At 35.5% G+C, this 25,785-nt stretch overlaps 2 protein-coding genes across 2 annotated transcripts in view; one reads left to right on the plus strand and one right to left on the minus strand.

The window, feature by feature from the left end:
- LOC137400272 (polypeptide N-acetylgalactosaminyltransferase 2-like) lies at window positions 1-23,344 on the minus strand. Its single transcript, XM_068086601.1, has 12 exons — window positions 23,157-23,344; window positions 22,707-22,879; window positions 16,466-16,567; window positions 13,907-13,974; window positions 12,449-12,636; window positions 9,185-9,360; window positions 8,707-8,937; window positions 7,799-7,891; window positions 6,339-6,422; window positions 2,881-2,978; window positions 2,406-2,542; window positions 1-1,001 (listed from the first exon to the last, which is right to left on the minus strand). The coding sequence occupies exons 1-12, from the start codon at window positions 23,256-23,258 to the stop codon at window positions 843-845; spliced, it is 1,611 nt and encodes a 536-aa protein (XP_067942702.1). The 5' UTR covers window positions 23,259-23,344; the 3' UTR covers window positions 1-842.
- Window positions 23,345-25,078: 1,734 nt separating this feature from the next.
- The window catches only part of LOC137400681 (regulator of G-protein signaling 22-like), a 38,027-nt gene continuing 37,320 nt past the window's right edge, over window positions 25,079-25,785 (plus strand). The window contains exons 1-2 of the mRNA XM_068087013.1: window positions 25,079-25,097; window positions 25,405-25,493. Of these exons, the coding sequence (XP_067943114.1) occupies window positions 25,079-25,097; window positions 25,405-25,493 (108 nt within the window). The remainder of the gene's footprint in view (window positions 25,098-25,404; window positions 25,494-25,785) is intronic.

The raw sequence follows: 25,785 nt of genomic DNA on the forward strand, positions 1-25,785 counted from the left end.
AGAAAGTTTGAAATGAGTAAAATGCAAAGTACTTACAAAAAGCTAGTGGCATAAAAAAACATTAATTTTAATAACTACTTTAGGTGCCACATCATGAAAAAATGAATTGTAATTGGAAACTTGAATTGACAAGAACCTTGTTCCCGATGCATAAATAGAAGTATACATTCTGGACACTCATTTTTATAAAGTAAGTGCTACTCAAATATACCATCGGAAAGAAAAACTGATGCAAGTTCCACTGGCCACAAAAAGAACTCAATTTTATTTGAAATCAGCTGCACCCTAACTTTACCCAATGATATGTAGGTTTTTGACTTGATGCAAAGGGAAGTCATATGCCCTATCAGATTAGTTCAGAGTGATCCTTAGTAGAATCGTGAATCAACTATTTATTCAATTATCACTTTTGTGTGTAACACACACAAACAAGCGCACACTCACATGTGCACACAAACACTCACATACAACAGCTTAGATACCTATCATGAACATTTACATATTCCTTTTAATACGTAAATAAATTTTTGTGCATCTTTTACTTTCCTCATTTTATATTTTGCTGTTGTTGACATAAAAATTTATTAAATGGAAATAATAGAATCTCATAAGTAAAACTAACACACAATTTGATTTCTTATTCTGCATAATGGCCAATGAAATCTTGTTTTGCAAATACTCTTACTCTTGCAAATACTTTATGATGTACACTGCAGTAATTATAAAAACAGCAAATTTCTATTACACGGAAGAAACAGACCTATAAAACGGTCTCTCATAAAAAGCTATAATAATAAAATCTATAGTTTGTTTTGACCCTGTATAATGCCTGATAGACTGTCTCATATCTTGCTGACTTCAGGACTAATAAGAAACCAGGTCATACTGTGATTGTCTGGATCACACTCAGTAAGGCCAAGTCCTGTCTCGGAGAGTTTATTCAGACACAGGTCAAGGTCAAGATGGCGCAGAAAACCGGTATTCTTGTCCATTGTCCATTTCTACATAAAGAAACAGTTGACTGGTTATGGAAGTTACTCAGCAGACATTTATGACTGTGCAAGTCTAAGGCATAGACTCCGAGAATAGCATCATCTATGCTTATTCTGCTAAATTTGACATTGATTTAGGTCTAGGAAAAAGTGTGCCGACTTGCAATTATAGGGTCTTTATAGTTTAAGTCAAAAAATAACAATAACATAAATTTTTTTGACATGATTGTCTATTTTAAAGCAGATACTAGATTAATGCTTGGCGTTGGATGGATAATAAAAGATTGTTTGCACAAAAAATTAATTTTTACTCATCATGTACATTTGCTATTCTAACTTTTAATGAAGGTATTTTGTATATTTCTGTGCACTGTGTTTCGCTCTGTGTACTGTGTTTATTTCTGTGCACTGTGTTTCTTTCTGTGTACTGTGTTTATTTCTGTGTACTGTGTTTATTTCTGTGTACAGTGTTTATTTCCGTGTACCATGTTTATTTCTGTGTAGCGTGTTTATTTCTGTGAATCATGTTTATTTCTGTGTACTATGTTTATTTCTGTGTACCGTGTTTATTTCTGTGCACTGTGTTTCTTTCTGCGTACTGTGTTTATTTCTGTGTACTGTGTTTATTTCTGTGTACAGTGTTTATTTCTGTGTAGCGTGTTTATTTCTGTGTACCGTGTTTATTTCTGTGCCGGTGTTTATTTCTGTGCACTGTATTTATTTCTATGAAATTCTTAGTTTACTGGCTGCAATGCCAACCACAGATCTATACTGATTGCAATAGTCTTGTTGGCCATGTGAGCTTAAGCACTTTTTCCGTACGGGCACACATTTTTCTTTAGTATGGCTTCATGCATAACATTAGCTGCAGTGTTATGCGTGAAGCCATATAAGATTGGCATGTGTAATAAGTATGTGCCCAATTTATTCCATATCATAGCCAGTTGGACAGAAGTGATCAGATAAATGCCTTTTTGCAGAACTGGAGGTTCTGAGTTCAAATTCAGCGTGCAGCAAATTTTTAATTCCTTAATCGCTATAACTGGACACGCAGACAGACAAAAATTGAGATTTATCATGATTCATGGTACCATGTGCAGCGCATAGACAGACAACTCCTTCTAGAATGCACAATTGACTTGGTAAATCTGATGATGGTATATATTGACAGTAAATGAATGAGCAAAATGAACCTTAGTTGAGTGAACTGCATATAAATGATTAAATTATGATATCACCAAAAGATTTACTCTGTAGTCTAGGCTTACATTCCACCTACCACTCTCTCTAATATGAAGTAATCGTTCTCTCATACGATTACTTCATATCAGAGATGAAGTATTATATCATCTCTTATATGAAGTAATACTCAGTGACATGTAAAGCGATGAGCTTGTCACCATGGTAACTGACCTGGTAGTCCGATTCCTCATCACACTCCTCCACGATAGGGACAGGAACCTTGTACTCGTCTCCTATCGACATGCACCTGCCTTCTAGCATCATTTGAAAGTTCTTGTTGTACATCCAACTCTGAGGTGAATAATCCCCTACAATTGTAAGAATACAGTTGCAAGCTTCAAGTTTAAAGGTTCAATTGGTTTGCTGACTGAAGTACAAAATGCTTTCACTAGGGCAAGATAAAAAAATATTATGCTTGACTTTTTAGTATTTGTCTCGGTTTATTTACTTTGGAAAGTGATAAAAGCCATGCTAGTTGTCTAACGGGTGTGAAAAGACTTTAGCTAGTGCCATTTTAACAACTTACTGTTCTAATAAAAACGCATGAAAAGTTTTACTAGTTATAATAAAATTAATTTGTTGGATGTTTACTATTTATCATAAACAATGGTAATGAAAAAAACTCGAGTAAACAGTTATCGCTTACCAGTTTCACAGTCTCTGAGTACTAGCTGGGAGTCGCCACCTCTTTCAACACATTCGCGCCCAGTTTGGGTCAGCATGCCAACTTCCTCCATCTCCTCCCTAACACATTTTACTACACAATATATACTCTGGGACTATCATCAAGTTACACAGGCTATTTTAGCTTCTTAGGTTAAGCACTTATAAATAGATTTTTGGAATCATAGTGCAGTATTTTATACTCAGCCAATTGCTGTTTTACTGACAGTATAGCCAGTTTACAAATGCTTCACTATGACAGGTTAGACAACCAGATCCTATTATTTGGCAGGAACCAAAGAATTCCAAGCCATAAGCTAATTTGCTATAACCATATTGCTAATACAATTACTGTATGTTAGTTTTGCTTTTTCTAACAAAAGATATAAAACATGTTTTTTTAAATTAAAGGATGATCATACGACAAACCTAGGATTGAAAATACCCTTACCCTAGAGAAACGAGTTTCATCACAAAGAAAACAATTGCTAATGGGCAGCTTTTGATGATTTCCTTATAACTTTAGTTAACCGTAGTGATCTGTATCTACAGATCACTATGGCATTGATAGGGTTTAGGGTTATCACTGTAGCCCTTATAAGTTATAAGGGCTACAGTGATCTGTAGCTACAGATCAATCAAATTTCTCCCTGTTAGTTGATCTTTTGTCAATTTGAAAAGCTTTATCTTGGAAGTTGTCAACACCTTTTTGCACTGGTATTTGACTTCACAGGAAAGTAACGCCAGTAAGCCTTTCTATGCAAAGTATGAAATATCGAGGTGCAGATGCATGGATGGGTCAAATACTGTACAATATTATTGCGCCTGCCCACCTATGATTAAAATAGGTTTCTTACAAAATAGACAATAAATTCATTCATGATATACATAAAATCGGTGCAGTCAACAAAATTTTAAAAACATTACCGAATGCCGCTCAGAGGAGACAAGAACAGATAACTTCATAAAGGTTTATTAACCGATAAGACTACGCTTGGAGATCGCATTCACAAAATAAATATCTTATGTACAGATGTGAGGGCAACAGAGAGAAAGGCCTTCATGTATGCTCATCATACAATAAAACTACAAATATCTATGTATCTATGATATGTTAATCAAAATTCAAATCAATAACAAATGTTTCACGCGTGGAAAGCAGCTAGCACCAAAAATGGTTGAACAAAGGAAAAATTGCAACAATCTAAAATTGAAATGGAGAATATTTCTGAAGCAAAAATCTCCTTAAACTAAATAAAAAATTAGTTCTCTTTACAAAACTTGCTTTCCCTAACTATACATAGGCTTTTCACTACATAGCTATTCTTGGAAGACATCACATGACTCGGTGATTGAATCAGAAAAGCTAGAAATTCTCTTCTACTAATACACCAAAACATTTCCAAAAGTGATTTTTGCCGACTTTCTGTGAAATAAAAAAAGAAACATAGAACCAAGTACGACTAGCATATTTTATGTAATACAACCTGAGCGGTTTGTTTACGCTACAAAATAACAGGAAGTAGGATGCAATGAAATACACACATGCTGCTGCACAGCGATAAGTGAATTAACAAGGCAAATGAGAGCGGATAAATCAGCTGATAGTGCATGAGAGAGCGACTTCTGATAGTTAGTCGAGATAGAGCTGATAAAGTGGAAGAACTGGCCCCAAATCACTGCTTCCTAATCTTTTGTCTGCAACAGATCAACCCGAATCACCTGTAATCACCTGTAATCACCTGTCACCAAGCGAGCGTAAGATAAAGGGCACCCATTTCTGAATCAGCTGATTACACCTTGATAAGAACCAAACTTATCAAGTTGTAATCACATTAGTGGCATTTGCTTTTTGATAAATGACTAGAAGTCTCTTCACTAAAAGGTTCCATTTTGGTGGCACAAAAATTACGTTATCCAGATAACATGTTATATTTGGATACTATTATGCATTGAACCATTGATTTCCATAGAGGTATTACGGTATCACTTCGATAGAACCAGAAAAATGGTTTTCTACACTATTAGACACATATTTACTAGTCTTTAAAAAGCTTTTGAGAGTAGTCATTGTTGCACCAAGTAGTTTGGCAATATATGCATAAACTCGTTTGCTAGAATTTTAATTAGAATAATAAAATATTCAGATAAAACCTTAACAAAACAGAACTCCTTATGCAAATAATTATGAACTGAATAGAAACCGATGAAAACTTGTTTTTTATCAACATGAACAATCTGCTACTATTTGATACATGATGATTGCAGATTTCTGGTCTGTGATGCTTAGAATTAAGTGTTTTCCATAACACTAAAATATGTCATAACTACTGCTTTATAAAAAGCTTGAGCTCCATCGAACTATGGAGAGCTGAAGGAATGTTGACCGACAAAAAAAACATTAAAAAACCACAAAGATTTCCCATTGATAAGGTTAGTTTTCTTCACAACACTAAAAATAAAACACTAGCAGTAATTTCAACTTTAATATAGATAAGACAAATACCACTTAACACTATTTGACATATATACAGTAATTGTTGTATATAAGTACAGACTTATCAAAATACAATTAGCTAAAAGCAAAAAATACACAAATTATAAAATGTGCCCGGTTTTGATGTCGTAGTCATCAGGTGGAGCAATCAGAAAGCAGAAACCACTAGCATCCACAACCAGCACACTCAAAGCTTAGCAATCAAAAAAGACAAATCTTATTCACTCCATAGAGGTAGCCAATTAAACTCTCTATCTAGCCTATACCACACCTGACAAAACTCTAACATAGACAAACAACTTGGAATGCCGTACTACATCCTACTTGTGAATATACATGAAATGCGAATTTTGCCATCAATATAACTCAAAGATATATATTCTTTTAAAATCGTTCTAAGGATACAAAAATAACATAGTGATAGCACTATTGACATTAGAATTATCACACAAATGTTTATGAAAAGTACCTATAGCCAAGGCAAACTAAGAAATCTTCTAACATCTGGTATAAAATGATGATTTGATTGTTTCAAATAATTTTTTTAAACCATCCATAATGTTCTTTCGCAAAAGAAAGGAAAAAAGCTCGCAGAAATTGCTTTGAAGCTAATAAAATTTTTTGGTTGAAAGCAATTTTGTAATGAAGAGCTTTAGAAAAACATTATTTGAAACACAATCGAAACTCCATTTTATACCAGGTGTCTGAAAATTTCAGTCTGCACTGACTAAAGAAACTAAGTAAAATTTAATTTTATTGGTGTTTATCACAGTAGGAGCAAAACATCAGTCGACAAGACTCTGTTCTTAATCAATGTGTTAATCATGGACAATGAATGCTACTCTAGTAGTGTCGTGTGAGCTTCAAAACAGCCAGAGCGACCGCTGCCGATATAAACAGCTTTATTGTGAGCGCATGTTTCCAGTGAGCATGCAAGCACTTACTTTAGCTCTGGGTATATGTTGACAATGAACCACTCAAAGGATTTACACTTCAATCGCTCTCTCAGCTTTTTCCTTTCCATTATGCTGAAATAATAATAGCAACTATAGCACCAACATTGATTACATCGCTATGTGCAGACATTTCCACCATTGATAAGGCAACTCCAAAAACCAGAGGGCATACCAAACCCGACTTCAGTTTATAGGCCTCAGCCATTACTAGAAGCTTGACTCAAGTCAATACAGGTAAAAATTGAGTACAGATATAAGCTCATGTCACTGCACCAGAATGTTGATCAGTTTCTCCTGTTGAGTTCATCTCTCAGCAGCTGCCAAACAACTTAGTGACATTATTAAAAGCAAGGCAACCTCAAAGTAGTTCTTCTATTTACTAGAAGTACAAGGTGGGCTGCGGAAGATGTTTGAGAGATGTTTGGATAAGATAGGACATATCTCTCCTTCAGCCATGCTTAGACAACTGTAAGGCTGTATTATACATGACAGATATGTATCTCTCCTTCCACTGTCCTTAAACAACTGAACATTTGCCTTATACAAGCCAACATGTATGTCTCCTTCAACCAAGATTGGACAACATCACAGCTGTGAGAATGTGTGTCAGGTATATCTCTTCTCTCGCAATGCTATGATAACAGTACAGCTGTTTCAAATCATTCGCAACCATTGTGAGTATAATCGTGTATTGTGATCGTTGCTAGGCTACCAACATGAGTTATCTCACCTTGAAACTTTAGCCATTCCAAGTATTGTCATTTCTAAGTTATGAAAGAAAAATTTAGATTATTATGTAAAATAAAATTTGACTAATCCCGTCAAAATCAAAACTTTGTCTCAATGAAATATTCTGCAATAATTATAATCAAAATACTAAAGCTATGTTGACATCAACATAAACCATAAAACATCATGGCGGCTTCAAACTAGATCGACCGCGATGAGTTTTCTGTTGACTCTAGAAGTGAAGATGCAGAGTCAGAAAAGGTAAGAAGGTAAAGGACTGCACAAACCAAATTCTAAAAACAATTATTTACCTTTCAATATTATTAACATTTAATTCTGCCAATCTGAATTGTTATGTTCTAATAAAAGAATGCATTTTCTAGTGAGTGAGTGTTAGGTAGTTAGTGTAAATCGCACAAAAATTAGTCGGTTGCAAATGAAATCATAAAGACGAAACGTCACACATCCAACCAAATTTATTTATTTGCAATCTTATTTGACCTCAAACAGGTGACTCTATAATTTTTATTCTCTACAACTACAAAAACTATACACACACTGCACACTAACGAGCTAATAATTTTACAACAAACTTCACGTATCATAGTGCTAGTGCTCAATCTAAAAATACAACTATAGACAAATTTGGTTGTAGTCAGAAGTGCAGATGACACCTTATCTACATAAGAGACATACGAAGAATGATGTAGTACACGTACTTTCCAAAAGGTACATGCTTAGCAGAGGGTACAGCCTTGTAGTAGTGCTCCTTGTAGTCGTCCATCCAGACTTCGGCAGCCCTCCTTGTATTTCTAGCAAACAGAATAACTACTCATAAGACTGCTGGTATACTCTTAAGACTGTGCTACAGTCCCACCTTCAAACCTAATTGTCCAATAGCAGTGTACATCAACGCACCAGTTGATGTACACTGCTATGTGTACATCAACCTGAGAGTTGATGTACATGTAGCAGTGTACAACAACTTGAGTTTACTTGCGACCACAGCCTAAACCTAGTATGAAACAAAACTGGCACACATAGCCTGAAAACTAACATCAGCAAACCAATTCATAAGTAGCTTCAAACACTGGCCATTGCGTAGGGATACATAAGCTAGTCTGTTGTACTGCATTGTAACAAGCGTAACAAGAAATATAATACAAATAGTGATTAAAACAAGTCATCCAACTCCCAACCAATAAACACAGATTCTGTTGAATTTAGAGAGGCAGCTTCTCAACTGCTGATGGAAGAATTAACAGTTATAAGAAGAACATATAAATTTTCAAGGACTCTGTTGTGCTATGTGGGTAGCCAACCTCAGACCAGCATAGATTTTAGGATAAATCAAATAATGTAGTTGCGATTTCTAGCTATCAACTACAATGATATCATTACAGTAATCATGGAGACACTACTAGTAGGTACAATACAACTGCAGACTAAACACTAGAACCTCCTATACATTCATGAAGCTTAACCAAACAAATAAATATGTTTGGTTTCACTTTTTAAGAAACAGCTCATCCAACCATTAAGGATGAGGTTGATGGCTAATGAAGTTAACCATTAACCGTGTCAGGCATATTATATTATAAGGCATGCTCCATATTATAAGACATACTTAGCAAAGACACGACCACTGCCGCCAGGGAATGTGTAGGGATGCTGTTTCCTGAAGACATGCCCGACCCTGCTGCAGGGAATGATTTCAAGGCTGCCATGACATTGCCAGACACGGAAGGAGATCTCGAGGTTCTCTCCACCCCAGACTTCCATCTGCATGTCATACTTGCCAACTTCATTGAACCAGCTCCTATCGATACTAAACAGACCGCCAGCTATCATCGGTGTTCTACAGAAAAACATAGTGACCAATCCGAAAAGAGTCATCAACCATTTATAGTAAAAACTCCTCAAACTTTCAACTTGACACAGTCAAGCCTCTACTTTCAATTACTAATTTTTATAAAATGTGGCCTAAATTTGTAAAAAATATTTTTCAATATATTACATTATTCCCACATAAGAATTGCAAAATTTCTTGAAAGATTGCGTATGAAGATACTGATGAAATTTAAACTAAAACATGAAATACAAACCTTATCGGGGCGATAGGATTACTTGATCTGGCAGCAATCTCTTCCGCTGACATAGAGTCCCATTTAAAAACAAGATTCCAGTCAAACCCTCCTTTGAGATTGCTGGCAGCAGCCACATAGTCAAAGTTATCCATGTTTATGACATCTATCACAGGAGAGACAACCGCTTTCTTACTCTGAATGTGAAGAGAAAGATGTATTACCAACAAGCTTGATAAACTGGAGAGCTGTACAGAGTTTTCAGCTAAGAAATGAAAAGTCAAAGATAATCCGATTATTAAACAAGGAAAAACGATTCCAAAGGCAAATACCACAAAGATAAAGACCTTATAACTTACACATCTCAACTAGTTTCCAAGCTCGACACCCTTTCTTATTAGTGTTCATAATCTATATTTTACTTCCAAGTGTGAGCCAACTAGCAACAAATGCTTTTCATCTAATGGTACAGTCATACTTCAACTTACGAGCTTAATGCGTTCCGAGACTGAGCTCGTATGTCAATTTACTCGCATGTTGGTGCAATTTATTTATATATAGAACAATTAAATATATATTGATTGGTTTCCATACTCTAAAAAAGCAAATAAAACACTCAAAACAAGATATTGTAACAGAAAGAACATGTTGGTTATTGTCCTTACGTACTACATGCTTTCAAAAAGCAACAAATAAAAAATAATGCAAGGAAATGTGATTAATTAAAATGTAAAATTAAATACATACAAAAGCAGTTAACACTCGCATTTGCCAGGGAGGGAGATACAAGTTATCCTTCGTTACAACAGTTGACTTTGATAAATTTGGATTTTATCAAAGTGTTAAAAGACAAACTTAGAAGCAAACCTAAAAGCAAACTTTCATTTTCAACTAAACGTAATTAAAATTTCTTCGGCGTTCATAGTTTGAAATTTCTCACTGGTTAGCGAGAAATCTTTCCTTTTTTTCGCTTTCACGACTAGCCGGCCGTTTTAAGATAAACCTATCTAAGGACGTTTGCCTTTGTCGCCCTTGCAACATGTTGCGATTAGGACGAACACAGGTGTCGTCACAAATGGTTAATGCACGACCACTAGCCAACTTGTCCGAATGTCTATTAAACAGTTTGGATAGATAGCGCCGGCCTTTTCACATAGCATCGTTTCAGTTACGCTGTCACCGGCCAATTGTTTGTCCAATGCCATCAGCAGTCGTGAAGATCGCTGCGCCGTTTAGAAACTATGGTTAGTCCTTTTGCGAACTAAATGCCCTGAATATAATCCTTTTGTTTGATAATTATGAATGTATTTCTGTCATATTGCCGAGCTAGCTCAATCACGCATACACATTTCGCATATTTTTTAATAATTTTTCGTTTAATATCAATTGTTATCATTTGCTTAGTCTTTGCATTATCTTTCATTTGACTGACAAACTTTTGGTCTACGCACAGTACTTTTAATTCACATAATTCTGCAGTGGAAATCGCGCACAAAAACACGGTACAAAAGTATAACCTGAGCAGTTGGAAAATACAGAGTGATTCTGTTCTCATAAAACACTTCCGGCATACTTGGCAACTGACTCAAGTGCTCGTATCTCAAACATGGCTCGTATGTTAGTGCTAAAACTTGCTTGAAAGCTGGCTCGTATCTCAAGTTTCTCGTACGTTGGAGCACTCGTAAGTTGAAGTATTACTGTACAGACAAACTTTGACATACAATCTTAGCATGTTCTGATATTTGCTTTTCATGTTAAAACCATCACATGTCGGAATAATCTTTTCAACCAAAATATTACACTTTGCTTTAGTCAATACTTATAAAACAATAATAATAAATATTTCAAGTAATTGCACATAGAATTAAAACTAATGCATTATGTAGAACTATACAAAAAATTGGTAAGTAAAAATTTGTCTTCTTTACTGTGGTTTGTTTATTTCAAGTTTTAAATTCGAAGAATAAATATAAGGAAGGCTTTTTCTAAATGCTTACATCATCATCTCCTCTTTGCTGAGTTAGCAGAAGCATTTAAAAAAAAACATACTTATTAATCCTTGAGGTATACATGCCAAGGCAAACATATTTTAAGTTATCAAGTTTCTAAGTGTTAAGTGTCAAGCCTAGAGTATACCAGTGTAACACACTTCATTAAGTGTCAAGTGTCTAGTGTCAAACCTAGAGTATATCAGTGTAACACACTTCATTAAATGTCAAGTGTTTAGTGTCAAACCTAGAGTATACCAGTGTAACACACTTCATTAAGTGTCAAGTGTCTAGCCTAGAGTATACCAGTGTAACACACTTCATTAAGTGTCAAGTGTCTAGTGTCAAACCTAGAGTATATCAGTGTAACACACTTCATTAAGTGTCAAGTGTCTAGTGTCAAACCTAGAGTATACCAGTGTAACACACTTTATTAAGTGTCAAGTGTCTAGTGTCAAACCTAAAGTATACCAGTGTAACACATTTCATTGAATGAATCTGTGATCATCTCTAGGCCAACCAAGTCCTTGCTGAGAGAAACATTGCATTGTCACGGAAGGCAATGCAATGTTCATGAGCAGCATTCTGAAGTGTACTTACTAGTACCTTGATATACAACTGCTAGTAAATACTCACAGGAGACAAGGTAGCAAAATCAATACTACATGTATGTAAATCTCTCCCTCACGAATTTTCCATGCTGTGAATAGATTCGGAATTGCTTCCTCTACGAATCATGTAAACGGTAAAATCCAAACGCATTTGATGCCGTTTCACTAGATTAGTGTGAAGGTATTGGTGGTATCTTTGAGATCATAAAAACGCTCCCTGCTGATGGATCCAAATCGATAATACTTGGCTAAGCTCTTCCCAGAAGAAGTAAAATAAAATTCCATGCAGGTCTCTGCTACAAAAACCTACAACCGCTACTCACTACCTATTCTGGTTGACTTTCTGTCCTTACATTAACATTTACATTCCAAGGATGGGTTGCTGGATGAGGATGACGAAATAATAACTTTTTAGTGCAACTAATTGACAACACATGAATTTAAAAGTGACCTTGACCTGACAGTGAGTCTTCTTTAACAAGTTTTGTTAGAAGGATACATCACAAATCTTGAAAAGATCTATAGTGCGACCCCGAACCATAAAAAGCGCTAAGGCGTGATTCTGTCTGCAAGCGACAACTCCGAAACCCATTCGAAGAATGGAAACGTAGTGCATGTGAATCTGACCAGGAAGTAACCAATTGGAACTGACCCTAAGGCCAACTATGGTTACGAGAAAGGCTCACCTCATGTATTCGGTGTAAAAGAGGCTCAAGCCACTGTTCGTTGCATTCGCAGTGACTGTCGAGAAAGGTCAACACCGTCCCGGTTGCTGCGTCAGCACCCTTCACCCTTGACCTCATAAGGCCCTCTCTTTTTGCATTTCTAATGACTGTAACTTTGTTAATACTAGCCAAAGCATGACCGTCTTCCGCTGTAATGAGCACATCGAATCGATCTCGTGAGCCAATATACACGCGATGATAAATCTTAGGCAAAGCAAGGCACACCCAAGTAAAAAAGCAGACCAAATACAAAAACTCATTTTGTAAGTGAAACAGGGTAATTTACCTAACCCTACCAATAATAATAATAATAGTAACCTAACCCTATCAATAACAAAAAAGCAACCGGTAACATATCTAGAAAATATTAAAGGCAGAGTTACTTTGATGAATATTTGTTCAAGTAAACCTTTCTGTAAAAAACAACTTCAAACTATAAATATGTATGCCTAAATGGTGTAGATAGGCTAGTGAAAACCTATTTTAAAGACGCACAGAACAGAATAAAGACAAATTATTAATGCTATTATCAAAATTTTCTATATTTTATAAAAAAAATTTCTATATTCAAGAGTTTTTTTTATCAAAATGCAACAAAATAGTCATATGCATAACATAATTAGTGCAAGGCAGTTTATATTTTAGATTAGTGCAGCCTGAGAACCTAAATAGTGATTAATAGAAGCTGAAGATGGTGGGGCGGGTGTCAAGAACTCACCAAAACTTTATCATCATTAGAGCTATGGAAAGAGCTGAAACCACTTAAAAAATGTATTTGCTATTACAAAAAAGAGGGCGAAACTCCAATAGAGTAAAAATCAAACTAAGTACTCTAGGAATTATTCTTATAAAGAGATTTTTCGTAAGAATATCTCACATTTAATATCTGCAATAAATATATTTCGCCTAATGACCCCCACACTATAAATCTCTACTATGATAAAAGTTGTTTCTGTGCATTTGAAGCCACAGCTGAATGTAGGGAAAAAGATTGCAACATACTTCCAACTCGCAATTTTCGGCATAGTGGACCAACACTAACAACTGCGCCAATCAACCACATAAAGGAATTTCAGAATAATTATACACATACTTATTCTCTGCACTTTATCGGTACACCTGACAATCACTTACAGCGCACTGAATTGGCTGGGTACTAGTAATAATGTATTTGTATCATAAAAGCAGTAGAGTTCAAGAAAAAAAAAGGCCGAAAAAATAGCAAGGAAAAACAAACTTCGCTACTATTCTAGCCAATCCACACCTGATAGTCGAAATTGACTGCTCTAACCTACTAACATCAGCCTAACATCAGCAATGCGATTTCATGAATGACTGAGCAATCATAGTTTCAAGTATTTATAGAGTTCAAAAGCATACTAAAAAAGTAGAAGACAAATCCCAATTAGATGCACTTACGATCATCACTGTAGTCATCTACTAGTATGATCTCCTTTATGAGAGAAGCTGGACTCCTGTTCAGGACACTGAAATTTAAGGTTAGATGTCAATGTTGGGCGTTATTGAACATCTGTGTCTAGGCAACCAGCTGCCCAAATGTATTGCAATCTCAAAAACTAATGTAAATTTACTGATGAACAACCCAACTAAAGGGTTTCTCTGTCAGCAGGATACAACAACAATTTAATATAACTCTGATGACAGCAGATCATAATACTTACTAGCAATAATAATAGTAGCATATTTTAGTAAAAAGAAAATGAATAGTAAGACTAAGATGAAATGACAACTAACATATTAGATAGGGAGTTATCATCTCATGTAACACCACATTAACACCGCATGAGATTTGGATGCTCTATAAACACTTGATAAACCATTTGGTATCAGATTACATGAATACTATTGTTTTCAGATATTAATGATGTGAATATTTCAGCGACATCAGGATAGCATAATTGAACTAGCTTCAAGGTGAAAACACACTAGGTGATTTTATCGCGTGCGCCACGAGAAGCGCGAAGATATCGCTGGCGTGTGCCTGAACACATTTGAGCGATTCACCGGCAAACCATACATGGGCACACTTACAAACTGCCAATAAAATTCAGTATAATTATTTTCTTCGGAACTGTTAATAAATTCAAGTCAAAATGGCACCTTCCAGACAACGACGTAAACAACTTCCGCTTTTATTATTAGGCCTATCTAACTTTCATGGAATGTACACAACACAAAGACAGAAGAAAAAAATAATTCTTGTATTTTAATAGTAATATTTTACAATTTTTATTTATAGTTTACTTTATAGTAGTTTTCATTTTTAATATATAATAAATATTTAACATTCTCAATATGGTCAACCTGCGCAACAATTGACTCCCAAATGTTGGTTTTCAATTGGGTTTCTTTGTAATTTTTGTGTGTTGTGTCATATAGAACTGGGTGTGCTCTTAGTACATATAAGAAAAATGTAGGGTTCAATTTGATGATGTTTCAATCGTAACAAAATAGCAAAATGTTGTTGCTGTGTGTTGGTGAACGTCGATACAAAAAATTATCAGCCATAGAATTGCATTCTGGGAGAAATCAACCAATCAAAATGCATCTCGCATGCGCTAAAGTTGTGAGAGAGAATGTCTAGCATTATCGCTGATTGAGTTCTAGCGCAGAGTAGCGGCACGCAGCGCGATAATGCACTAAATATCGCCTAGCCTGTTTGCACCTTTAAGGTCCACCTACTGTGATCCTGAGCACCTACAGTGGTCCTAAGGCTCAGCTAGTATGGTCCTAAGGCTTTCCTTTTGTGGTCTTGAGGCTTAAAGGTTGGTTTGCAACAACATTCACATGACAGTTATTTGGTATCAAAAGATTCACCATGTTTTACTCTGCTGTGCTGTAGGTGCCAAATATGTGGGAATGAGATTACAAGCTCTAAAAGCTCAAAAACGAACAGTTAATCGCAGCCATCACGAGAACGCCGCAAGTTGGAATCCCTTTCCAAAACGGCTTAAATGGGACGTAGTTGAACAAAATGGCATCTGTTTACCCTTTCACGCAACCTCATTCGTCGAAATATTTTCACAAATATACTTCACGCGTTCAATAAAACCATGTCTATTATCCTTACGCGTCTATTTCATCATCATTGTAATGCTGTCACTTTGAGCACTGATATCTCAAAACCTACCGTAAAAATTTGTTTAATTTTTAACCTTAGCTCGAAGGAGTGCATATCATCCTCTGATGGACATGATGAGCCTGTTGGTCGCCTGTGATAGTCAGAAAATGCTGCAGAAATTGTTCGCCCCAATTGGCAGGAAGTATGGGTCACATGATCAGATTACGACTAGATGATTAGACCAAACTGAAATGAAACTGTGAAGTAGTGGGCATCTATATTTGATACAGGGTCTTCGGTAAAACCCGAAGTGTTTGTCATAAACTAGTGCTACGACAAGTTTTATATTCAGCCTTTTATTAGCCTTTCATTTCACGTGATAACATCACTTGTCAAAACAATAACCACGTTGAGTGCGTCGTCGAAATAAAGGGATTCCAACCTAAGGCGTTTTCGTGGAGGCTGCGATTAACTGTTCGTTTTTTAGCTTTTAAGAGCTTGTAATCCCATTTCCACATATTTTGCACCTACAACACAGCAGAGTAAGACATGGTGAATCTTTTGATACCAAATAACTGTAATGTGAATTTTGTTGCGAGTCAACCTTTAACTATTGTAGTCCTAAGGGTCACCTAACATTGTACTAAGGCTTTCCAGCTGTGGTCCTGAGGCTTATCTTCTTTGGTCCTAGGGTTCAACTACTGTGGTTCTAAGACTTACCTACCATGATACTCAGGCTAACCGTAGTTCTAAAGCTCTCCTATCCAAGGCTCTCCTCAGCCTTGAGGCTCATCTTTGGTCTCAGGTCCTACTACTGTGTCCCTAAAGCTCACCCCTAAGGTACTACGACTCACTTATGGTTCTAAGGCTTTTCTGAAAGTAGTTTTGGGTCTTACCTGATTATGGTTCTAAGAAGGGTGGAGCGAGCCTCATTGTGGAATGTTATAATGACGGAGGTATCAGGGAGCTCATCTGTAGAGTATTGCAAACTGGAGCACCTGCGTTAATACCATAAATAATATTAATGCTCCTAATTTGAACTTTTGAGGACAAATACAAACTACTCAAAACGCACATTTCAATTTTATTTAGTAAACATAAATTAATCATTTGGCCTTGACTACTGACAGTAGAGTATGAACAACATGCTGTGATTAATCCTTCATACACATAGCTGAATATATTGCTAACTATTTATTAACTAGGCACGCTGAATATGGCTCAGTCAATAGATGACGACTCCCAGTCTATGTAGGCCTACCTCTGGTCCTACATACAACTTCCCTAATGTCTTTCACCAAATCAAAAACTAGACATTTGCAAATGATCACTCTGACATCAATAAAAAGCTTCATTGAAACAACATGCCCTTTATAAAATAATGACTGGTACACAAACAGGAAATGCAGTAATTGGCTGCGAGGCTGTACAAACCCTGTCACTCATAAAATGAATAACGCATTCAAACATCAATCGGCTCCGTCTTTCTTTCCATTAGCCCAAGGAACGTAAATGGACACATGAATAACATAACATCACTACATACATTCATATTTTGTAAAATAGAAAACTTGAAAAACCTTGTTAAAAGTGTAGAACAACCTGTGTACAAAGCAAACTGATTTCTTGATATAATAGCCCACTTCTTACTATAATAAGTGCTGCGTTCATCTGAAGCAACGATTAGGAGGAAGAGAAGTGTATGTGTATCTTCTTCCATGCATGGTCAGGAAAATGATTGCTTTTAACAGTATTTGAATTCACAACTTCCGGCTCGCTAGACCGACACTCCACCCACTTGTGCCAATCAATCGCCTTGCCATATTATGGATTAGTTGTGCAGTTAGTTATTACACCTGTCAACCCCTCACCAGCGATAGTAAGACGAAAAAGCCAACAACAGGTCAGAGCACGGATATAGGTGGAACCCTTTAAATGATCATTCCACATGTCAATACTTTAGTCTATCAATCTTCAGCAAAGGCTGTAGTGTTCACGCTTTACCAGTCAGTTAGAGCAGATATGACACCGCTGAGCAATGAAGTCCCCATTACGATTTTTAATTACATTAACCTCCTTTGTTTTAGTCCACCATACAAAGTTATTGAAACAGCATCAAGTTTTACGCAACTCTCAAAAAACAAAGTGCACTCATCACTCATAATGAAATTAGCCAATAAGATACCAGCGATCCAAAAGCTTTTCCAAGCAAGCACTTACACGACAGATTTTGAGCTGATCAATATCGTAAGAAACTTGAGATGACACAAAACACTCGATTGTTTAGCCACTCATTAGCTGTATCCTGAATGAGCGAGCGCTGGTGAAAACTACACAAGCAGTTACAGATATAAGGTTGATGCCTAGGAACAGTCATCTGTTAAGATAGTTCTAATGCAGACATCTCTTTTCTTGCAATACTTTTAACATTTTTCCCATGACAAGGGCCTAAGTCTAGACTGGTCAATCCTACATGGAGACTATTATAGCTAAGTGTCCATACAGCAATGATGTAGCGGACACATCTGGCACTGCAACGCCATCATAGAAACAGCTGTGTCGCTTTCACTCCATCATGATTTAGTGTGGCTGTTTGGAAGTGAAACACCTGTGCGATGCACCATATTTGTGCCATGAAAATGACCTTAGTGACCGACAGGCACCGTAGGCCTTGCTTTCCTGTTGCTTTATATGCAGACACAAGTATGCAACGAAATAAGGTGTCGCACAACTATCACTCTACTATAGCGCCCTATGAAAACATGGTCTGCTTGTCGGCCCAGGGTAGCGCTTCGGCACTGACGCACCCAGGTGTCGATACACTATCACTGTATGGAATCTTACTTTACATAAATATGGACTAGAACGTATACACAAGTGATTATGCATGCCAAGGGAATGTACATATGCTATAAAATTGCTATTTCATAGCTATTTTACAAATGCAACTAGCTTACAACTTGATGATATCGATTGTAGCGAATGCAATTCTCAAGATCACTCCTAAATATGACCAAACCATGACCAAACACGAGCGAAGCGATTGTTTGGGAGCTTTATGATAAATGCATACGAACACACAACTCCCGAAAAATTATCCGTCAACAACCGTTACCAAGCCCTTGTACCGAAATCTCATCAAAAAATTTAACCATTTTTGTGTAGAGTCGTTTAAGTATAATAATGCTACAAAACGCATATAAACATATTTAAATATGTTACCAAGTCTTTGAAAAGTTGACGCAATATCCTAAAACTAACCCATCTGATCGGATTATACATAAATAGTTTAATTTGGCCTAAAATCGCCATTAAAACTTGACAAGCCTTTTTTAATTAAAATTAAGACCGGCCAACGAAACACCGATAAGGCCGTGCGACAGAGAGTAGAACCATTAAGTCGTGCGCATTTCACAAGAAAAACGTGCACATGTCACCAATCTATGGCATTGTCCAATTGCCAAAAGTTTCTGTAATTAACGTAGAAGTACTGAAAAGTAATCATTTTCTTTTTGCCGATTCTACTGGACTATGACATTTTGGACACTTATAATGAGTAATTTGATATTCCAACTGATGTCCAAAGCAGTGAAAGTAAAGGAAGTGGCGATGATATTTTTCTAATGATTCTTATAAGATTATTACAATATTTAATTGTAAGAATAATTATTCGATTTTATAAGATTATTATAAGATTTAGTTATAAGAATAATCATTCGAATTTACAAGATCAAAGTATATAGTGGCCGATGGAGTGCAATATGTTACTGTTATTATTTTTTTAAAGATTTTGTTGATGATACTGCGGCTGTGCCCAATATCGCGGTACTGCCAAGCCATTTTTAATATCTGCAAAATTAAGTAATAGGCCTACATTTTCTTATAGATATACATCTATTTCTATGACAACCAGCTAAAATCTGTTTAGATTTTTAAATTCAGCATAATTTTTAGATATAAATACAGAAATCTAGATAAATATCACAACTTGTTGATATTGGTTGCTATGACCAATGATATACAGCCCCCAGCCTGTGTATATTACACAGCAGCTTGCCATTTTACTTCTAATATTGCATTTCTCCTATTGCAGGGGAGTGATATAAACATATAATCTTTTCCTTTTATTATTGCTGTTTGTTGTACATAATAACACCCAGTACATTACAGCTACCATTGCAGCTACCATTGCAGTTCTCCTATTGCACTGCAGTGCCATTTGACTGCTAATATTGCATTTCTCAACCGGCAGTACCCTTTCTTTTTCCATTATCACTTTGGTCGTAGGCTGTATGACAGGAGAATATCTAGTGGATTTTCCGGACCTCTCACACGTTCTGCTGCAAGTTTATACTTAGCAGTTAGTAGGACTAAACTCTGACAAAGTCTTCCGCTTCCGTTGTACAGGTAAACAATAACAAAATGAATGACAAAACATTGAAAGTATCGCTACCTTCTCTAGATGTACATCCAAAACATAACATATTTCTAACACCGGTTAGGTTAGTCTCGACAAGTAGGCTCTGTCCTGCTGTCTATATTTAGACTACCGTATTGGAATATCTGAGCATGACTATCAAATTTCAGAACATAAAATGCTTGAAACTACGCGGGAATGTGACAGCAGGGTAATTAGATTACTGAATACATTCTTAACAAGTTCAGGTAATTATTCGGTAATATAATACTGCTACTGAATACATCGCAAAACAATCACCTATCACTGAGTACGAAATAAAAAATTCTGTGTTTCTCCCAAGGTCAGTTGCATATCAGATGCTGAAGAGATAGGAATCCAAAGAACCTATTTATTTATGCACCAGGAGATAAAAACAAGGAATAGTGTCCATAAGGAAGTACTGTCTTAGATTCACATTTTGAAATATTAATGTTTAAAAATCCTTCAGATCAACCATCAGTAAACAGGTTACCAGTCCTCGAGATTAAAATCTAGGAACTGAAGCATTATTCCGCTGTCCCTCACGCGCGTGAGACAGTGCTACTTTAGACAACATAGAATATCATTGCTTACTACTACGATCTACTAAACTAAACATAAAGCTGATAACGCGGCCGGCCTCAACTAAACAACAGCATATCAGATGATAAACATTGTTTACATACAGCAAATCTGTTGATGTGACAAATATGATATTCCTCTTACAGAAATCTATACTGAGACTTGCGTACTACTGACTACGTATTTCAGCTCACCACAGTTCCACCAATCACATCACAAAATCTTTAAACATTTTACCGTCACAATTGACACATTTCTGCATTTGTGTTACAGGTTTCAAAATCCTGCGTAAACTATGCCAGAATATAGATATTTATCCTCCCACAATTATGACAAACATCGTTTCTATTTTGTGACACCAAATAGAAACAAACAACATACTAAATCCACCATCACATGTTTAAGTTTATAAACTTCCTGTTACTACAACCTTCAATTCATTATCTCGACTCCTCCGCAATACTATTAGATTATCAACTTTTAAAACACTTTTGTTCAACTCATTAAATAAATCCTGATTTCTGTCATTTCATTTTTTGGCATGTAACGAAAAACATCGTTTTGCTGATGATTATGAATGCCCACCAAAAGATTATACATATATACGTGTTGAATTACAGCCTCGTCAAGCTCTTTCAATTCTTCTTGCTCATTGCACAAATTTTTGACTTTCTTTTTTGAAAAAAAAAGGATTTGCTGGCAGAACATTAGCTGAAACAATGGAATTAAACAACTCCCGCAGGTCTATTTATGAGTGCAGTGCATTCCTCGTCAATCTATCATCGTTTAGAACCGTTACAATTATTTTTGTGAAACAAATTTTTTGTTGAAAACTTAGTCCGCCCGTAAGTGCCGAACTTGAGCGGGTCCTACAAGTGCAATCAAATTTAAACCATGCAGAGCCCAGCAACCATAGCAAAAGCGTTTAAAGGAAGTAGCTAAAGCACGTCACAACAAACCACAGCTTGTCAAGGAAGTGGACTGGCCGAGTCTGATATGATTGATTAATAATTTACTAATTGGAAGTCTAGTGATGTTTCCATTAGCAAGTTATACACTAACACTTCTCTGGCTAAATGAGCCTATAACAGTATAGACAGACTGGTAGGCCTTTACTCATTTTAGAACTTATAAACTTTATCTTAAAAATGGTGAAGCTTATAATAGAAATTGCAGCCACCATCAAGGCTACTACAACCAGCCAAATATGACCTTTGTAATTACAGAAGTGAAGGAATGAAAAGACGCGCTGAAGTTCAATGGCTCAGGTGATAATGAGTACAGTCAAACACCTACATATCAATGTAATTATAGTCAAACATATATATAAAAAGTTATTACAGTCAAACCTCTACATACCAAGTGCATTACAGTCAAATCTCTACATGGAAAGTTAACCACAGTCAAACATCTACATACCAAGCTAATTACACTCAAACCTCTACACACAAAGTTAATTACAGTAAAACCTCTACTTACCAAATTTATCATTGTCAAATGTCTACATACCAAGTTAATTCATTCTGAGATCTGCTTGGCATGTTGAAGCTGTTGTGTGTTGGAATAAATATTCTTATAGGAATACACTGTAATTAATTTAATTCATTCGACATTCCCCAACATCTTACAGCTTTTTAAAAAATACTTGAAGTAATTAATTACACAGAGCAATACAATGTAGAAAATGACATAAATTTTGAATTATATATATGAAAGATTAAAATATTGAGCAATAATATGAGGTTTTTATAGTTAAGTTGGACTTTGTATACACAAAGGTTATAGTAGAGGTCTGACTGGGTATACAGAAGGGTTATAATAGAAGATTTACTGTGTATACACAAGGGTGATAGTAGAGAATTGACTGCTATTTAATGCCATGTCATAGCTAGTAGAAATCTGTAAAAAACTTTTCCTTTACTCTTCGCAACGATCATCAATAAAGAAATAGGTTGCTCTAAATTTTATTCATTAAAACATAAAGCTAATTTTTTAAACCTATGCTTATTCCCAGGTAGACGGCACAAATTATACTAAAAACAAAACAACCAATGCTATTTACAAAGTTGGAAATATTTTAGAAGAAACAAACCACCAGAAGATGCGTAAAACCATACCTAGAATTGCGAACATCAGGTACAGGCCTATCCAAAGCTAAATCGTCACTCGCCCGTTGGTTGAATTTATTGGACATATAGGCATCCTCACCGTCTGCAACTCTCTTTGCATCAATATATGCTGCTGCATCGAACTCTTGCATCACTACCTTGCTTTTAGTGCTCTTGACAGCCTACAATAGAAACCTATACGTAAAACCAATGAGTCTAGAGAATATTTGGTTCCGGTAAATATACTCTCGTTACAACATAAACGTCGTGTATCAGGTCTGTTTTTAGTTTTGGCTTAGGGCATCTGTGACCAAATTGCAGTAAAGAAAATGCTGCTACTGAAAACCAATTAAAAATATAACAATCTCATTCAAACGTACTATAGCTTATTTACAAATAAATGTATATAAAGCATTAATTACGGTATGTCTACCATTATGGCCGAATTATTCAACGTACCTCGCTAGAAGTAGGCCCTCTCCAAACGCGAAAAATATATCCTGTCATAATAAAAAGCCACAAAGCTATTAACATAGCTAACATGCGAAGCCATCGTTTCATTGAAATGCTTGTATTGGCATCAGATACTGACAATAATTATTCAGGTATGTAGCAGCGCGACGGATACATATGATAAAGTCTTTGCATATCTCGCAAACGACTGAGAGGAATCGTGGAGCGCTAAAAACCACGCCTTCTATTCGTAAGAGCAAACAGGATACATATTTTTACACAATCAATCGGGTATCCACGGTGTTCCCGACGTGCTGCTTGGTACTCTTACTTTCCCTTGACAACCACTAGCATAGAGCATGAAGACTTCTATTGCTAACTACTGAGAACGAATCAAGTATGTTTGAACAACACCTTTAAACCTTGCACTTTGGGATTGTTATTAAACACTAAAAACCTGAGTGAGTATTAAAACAAATTTTATACAGTATGTTTCACATTTCATCAGTTTCATCAAACAAATTGCTCATTTTAATGAAGCTAGGCAATTCACATAAAATGTTTGTACCGCAGACTGTCCTTCCAAATATCAAATAGAAAACATGTTTAATGTGTTTACTTGCGGTAATTTTTAACTGGGAAACACTGTGAAATCATTTTGTTGCAACACTGTTTTTTAATTTTTCGTTGATAGTGTCTATTGATCAACGGTTTCATCTGCATTGTTAGTTGGGTAAAGACCTAATTCAACGATTCAATTTGGCTTATTACTTCATATTAAAATTGTATTACTTATTTACTGGAAGGTACTAAATAAGGTAATAAGTTTTTGACACTCTAGCTTATTTTGTACAAATAAATATTACATTACTACATGGGAATTTATACAGGTCGTAGGTCTACAGTGTGCAATCATTAACTAAAACCTTCACAATTATTTAATGCGTTTAGCTTATACGGGTTAATTGGTAAAGCCATATGAGCCACAACTTACAATTGTTTGATTTTAAACATAGATTGAATACCTCCGCAAATTACTGAATTAATAAATCAATTTTATGGTAAATAGGCTACACGTTATGAACGAAGCGCTATACTGTATTGTTTTTTTGTTGACAAAATTCAATCATGAACTTACCTGGTCGAGGACCGGAATAGAGATAAAGATGAAACATGTCTATAAACATACAGTATTTTTATTCTTTGTGATATTGCATTTCAGCAGATGTTATAACAACACTGACCTTGTTCCATACAGCTTGATGGCTCTTTCCTAGATTGCCAAGAGAGTCATGAAGGGTAAATGATCTTATTTGCCTATTAACCCATTCTATTGTTATTGTATGAACAGGTTGTCATTCATGCTATAGGAAGGATTCTTATTATGTGTACAATTATTGGTGAATGCTCTGAGCTGTGACTATTGTTTTTTTAACTTTGAATAAAAAATATTCGGAGTATGTATAGTCTTATAACACTGAGTAAGCTTGGGGGTTTTTAACTGTCTCTACAAACTTCGGACTGATATAGCACAGGAGCATTAAAATTTTTCTAACACCACCAACGGTCCTTGCACGATTTTAGCTTTGAATATCTATTTTAAACTACCAATCGCTCAAGCAAGTCATATATATATGCTGAATGCAAGTTTTTTCAATAGGCTTGTTTATAGTAGCAACAAATCTAATTAAAAAAATTAGTGGCAAACGCTAATGTATATTAAATTTTTAAACCAATTTACAAGTGCGCTAATGCGTTTACATCTCTATGTTTGGAATGAAACTATGATTTGTTTTAGGTATTCATGTGATTGTGGGGACAAAAATATGTTTACTGCAAATTAATACACAATATGTTTTAACAAATTTATAGACGCCATTTTTTTAACATATAAATTGGATAGTTTCATTAATTTGTGATATACGGTTATGTCCGAGTATATTAGAGGTTTGAATTCACTTTCCTTGATTTATGGCTTGTATTTTCTTGCATTTACATATTGATTGTACAATGACTGCATAGTGACTGTATATTTTTTGTATGCTTGGTAAAAAAAAGTACTTGAAACACGCATTGTCATGCAGTTTTAGCATAGATAAGGTTTATTCTTAAACTCTGGGAGAGGTTTAAATTTGGTTACATAATTGTTTTGGAGTATTTGCTTCGTAATAGTTGATGTTATTTTACATCTCATTGTTTTATTACTCATTTGTATTTTAATTAGAATGTTTTTTCATTTTATTTTATTTTTCAGCTGTTGACCTAAATGAAGATACGTTGGAAGACCTGCTCACATATGATGACTTATTTCTAGACTATTTCAATGCTTTTCTGCAGCTTCCTGTGAGTTATATAGACATCATCTAGGAACTGGTTTTCCCATTTAAGTACTTTATTTGATGTTTTTTGTTTACTTATAATGAATAACATTGAATAAAGTTTTGTTTTTTTGTTTACTCATGTTTATGAATAAGCATTAAACTTGTAATTGTTGCACGCTAAGCTGGCAGCAAGCATGTGGCAGCTATAAATACTATAACCAATATTTGAACTTTATATGACAGATGAAACAACACTCCGTGACCAGTTATTGTACTGATTATGATTCTCTATATTTGGAAATCCTACTCAAGAG

This window comes from Watersipora subatra, chromosome 7 (assembly GCF_963576615.1).
Source record: "Watersipora subatra chromosome 7, tzWatSuba1.1, whole genome shotgun sequence".
In the NCBI taxonomy this organism is placed as follows: Eukaryota; Metazoa; Bryozoa; class Gymnolaemata; order Cheilostomatida; family Watersiporidae; genus Watersipora; species Watersipora subatra.

Excerpts from the sequence above, each read along its gene's own strand:
- LOC137400272 (XM_068086601.1), bottom strand. The coding sequence starts at position 23,258 with ATGAAACGATGGCTTCGCATGTTAGCTATGTTAATAGCTTTGTGGCTT. Across the intron at positions 2,979-6,338 it reads AACATATACCCAGAGCTAAA|GGAGGAGATGGAGGAAGTTG; the intron begins GTAAGTGCTTGC and ends AAAATGTGTTAG. Across the intron at positions 2,543-2,880 it reads ACTCAGAGACTGTGAAACTG|GGGATTATTCACCTCAGAGT; the intron begins GTAAGCGATAAC and ends TTACAATTGTAG.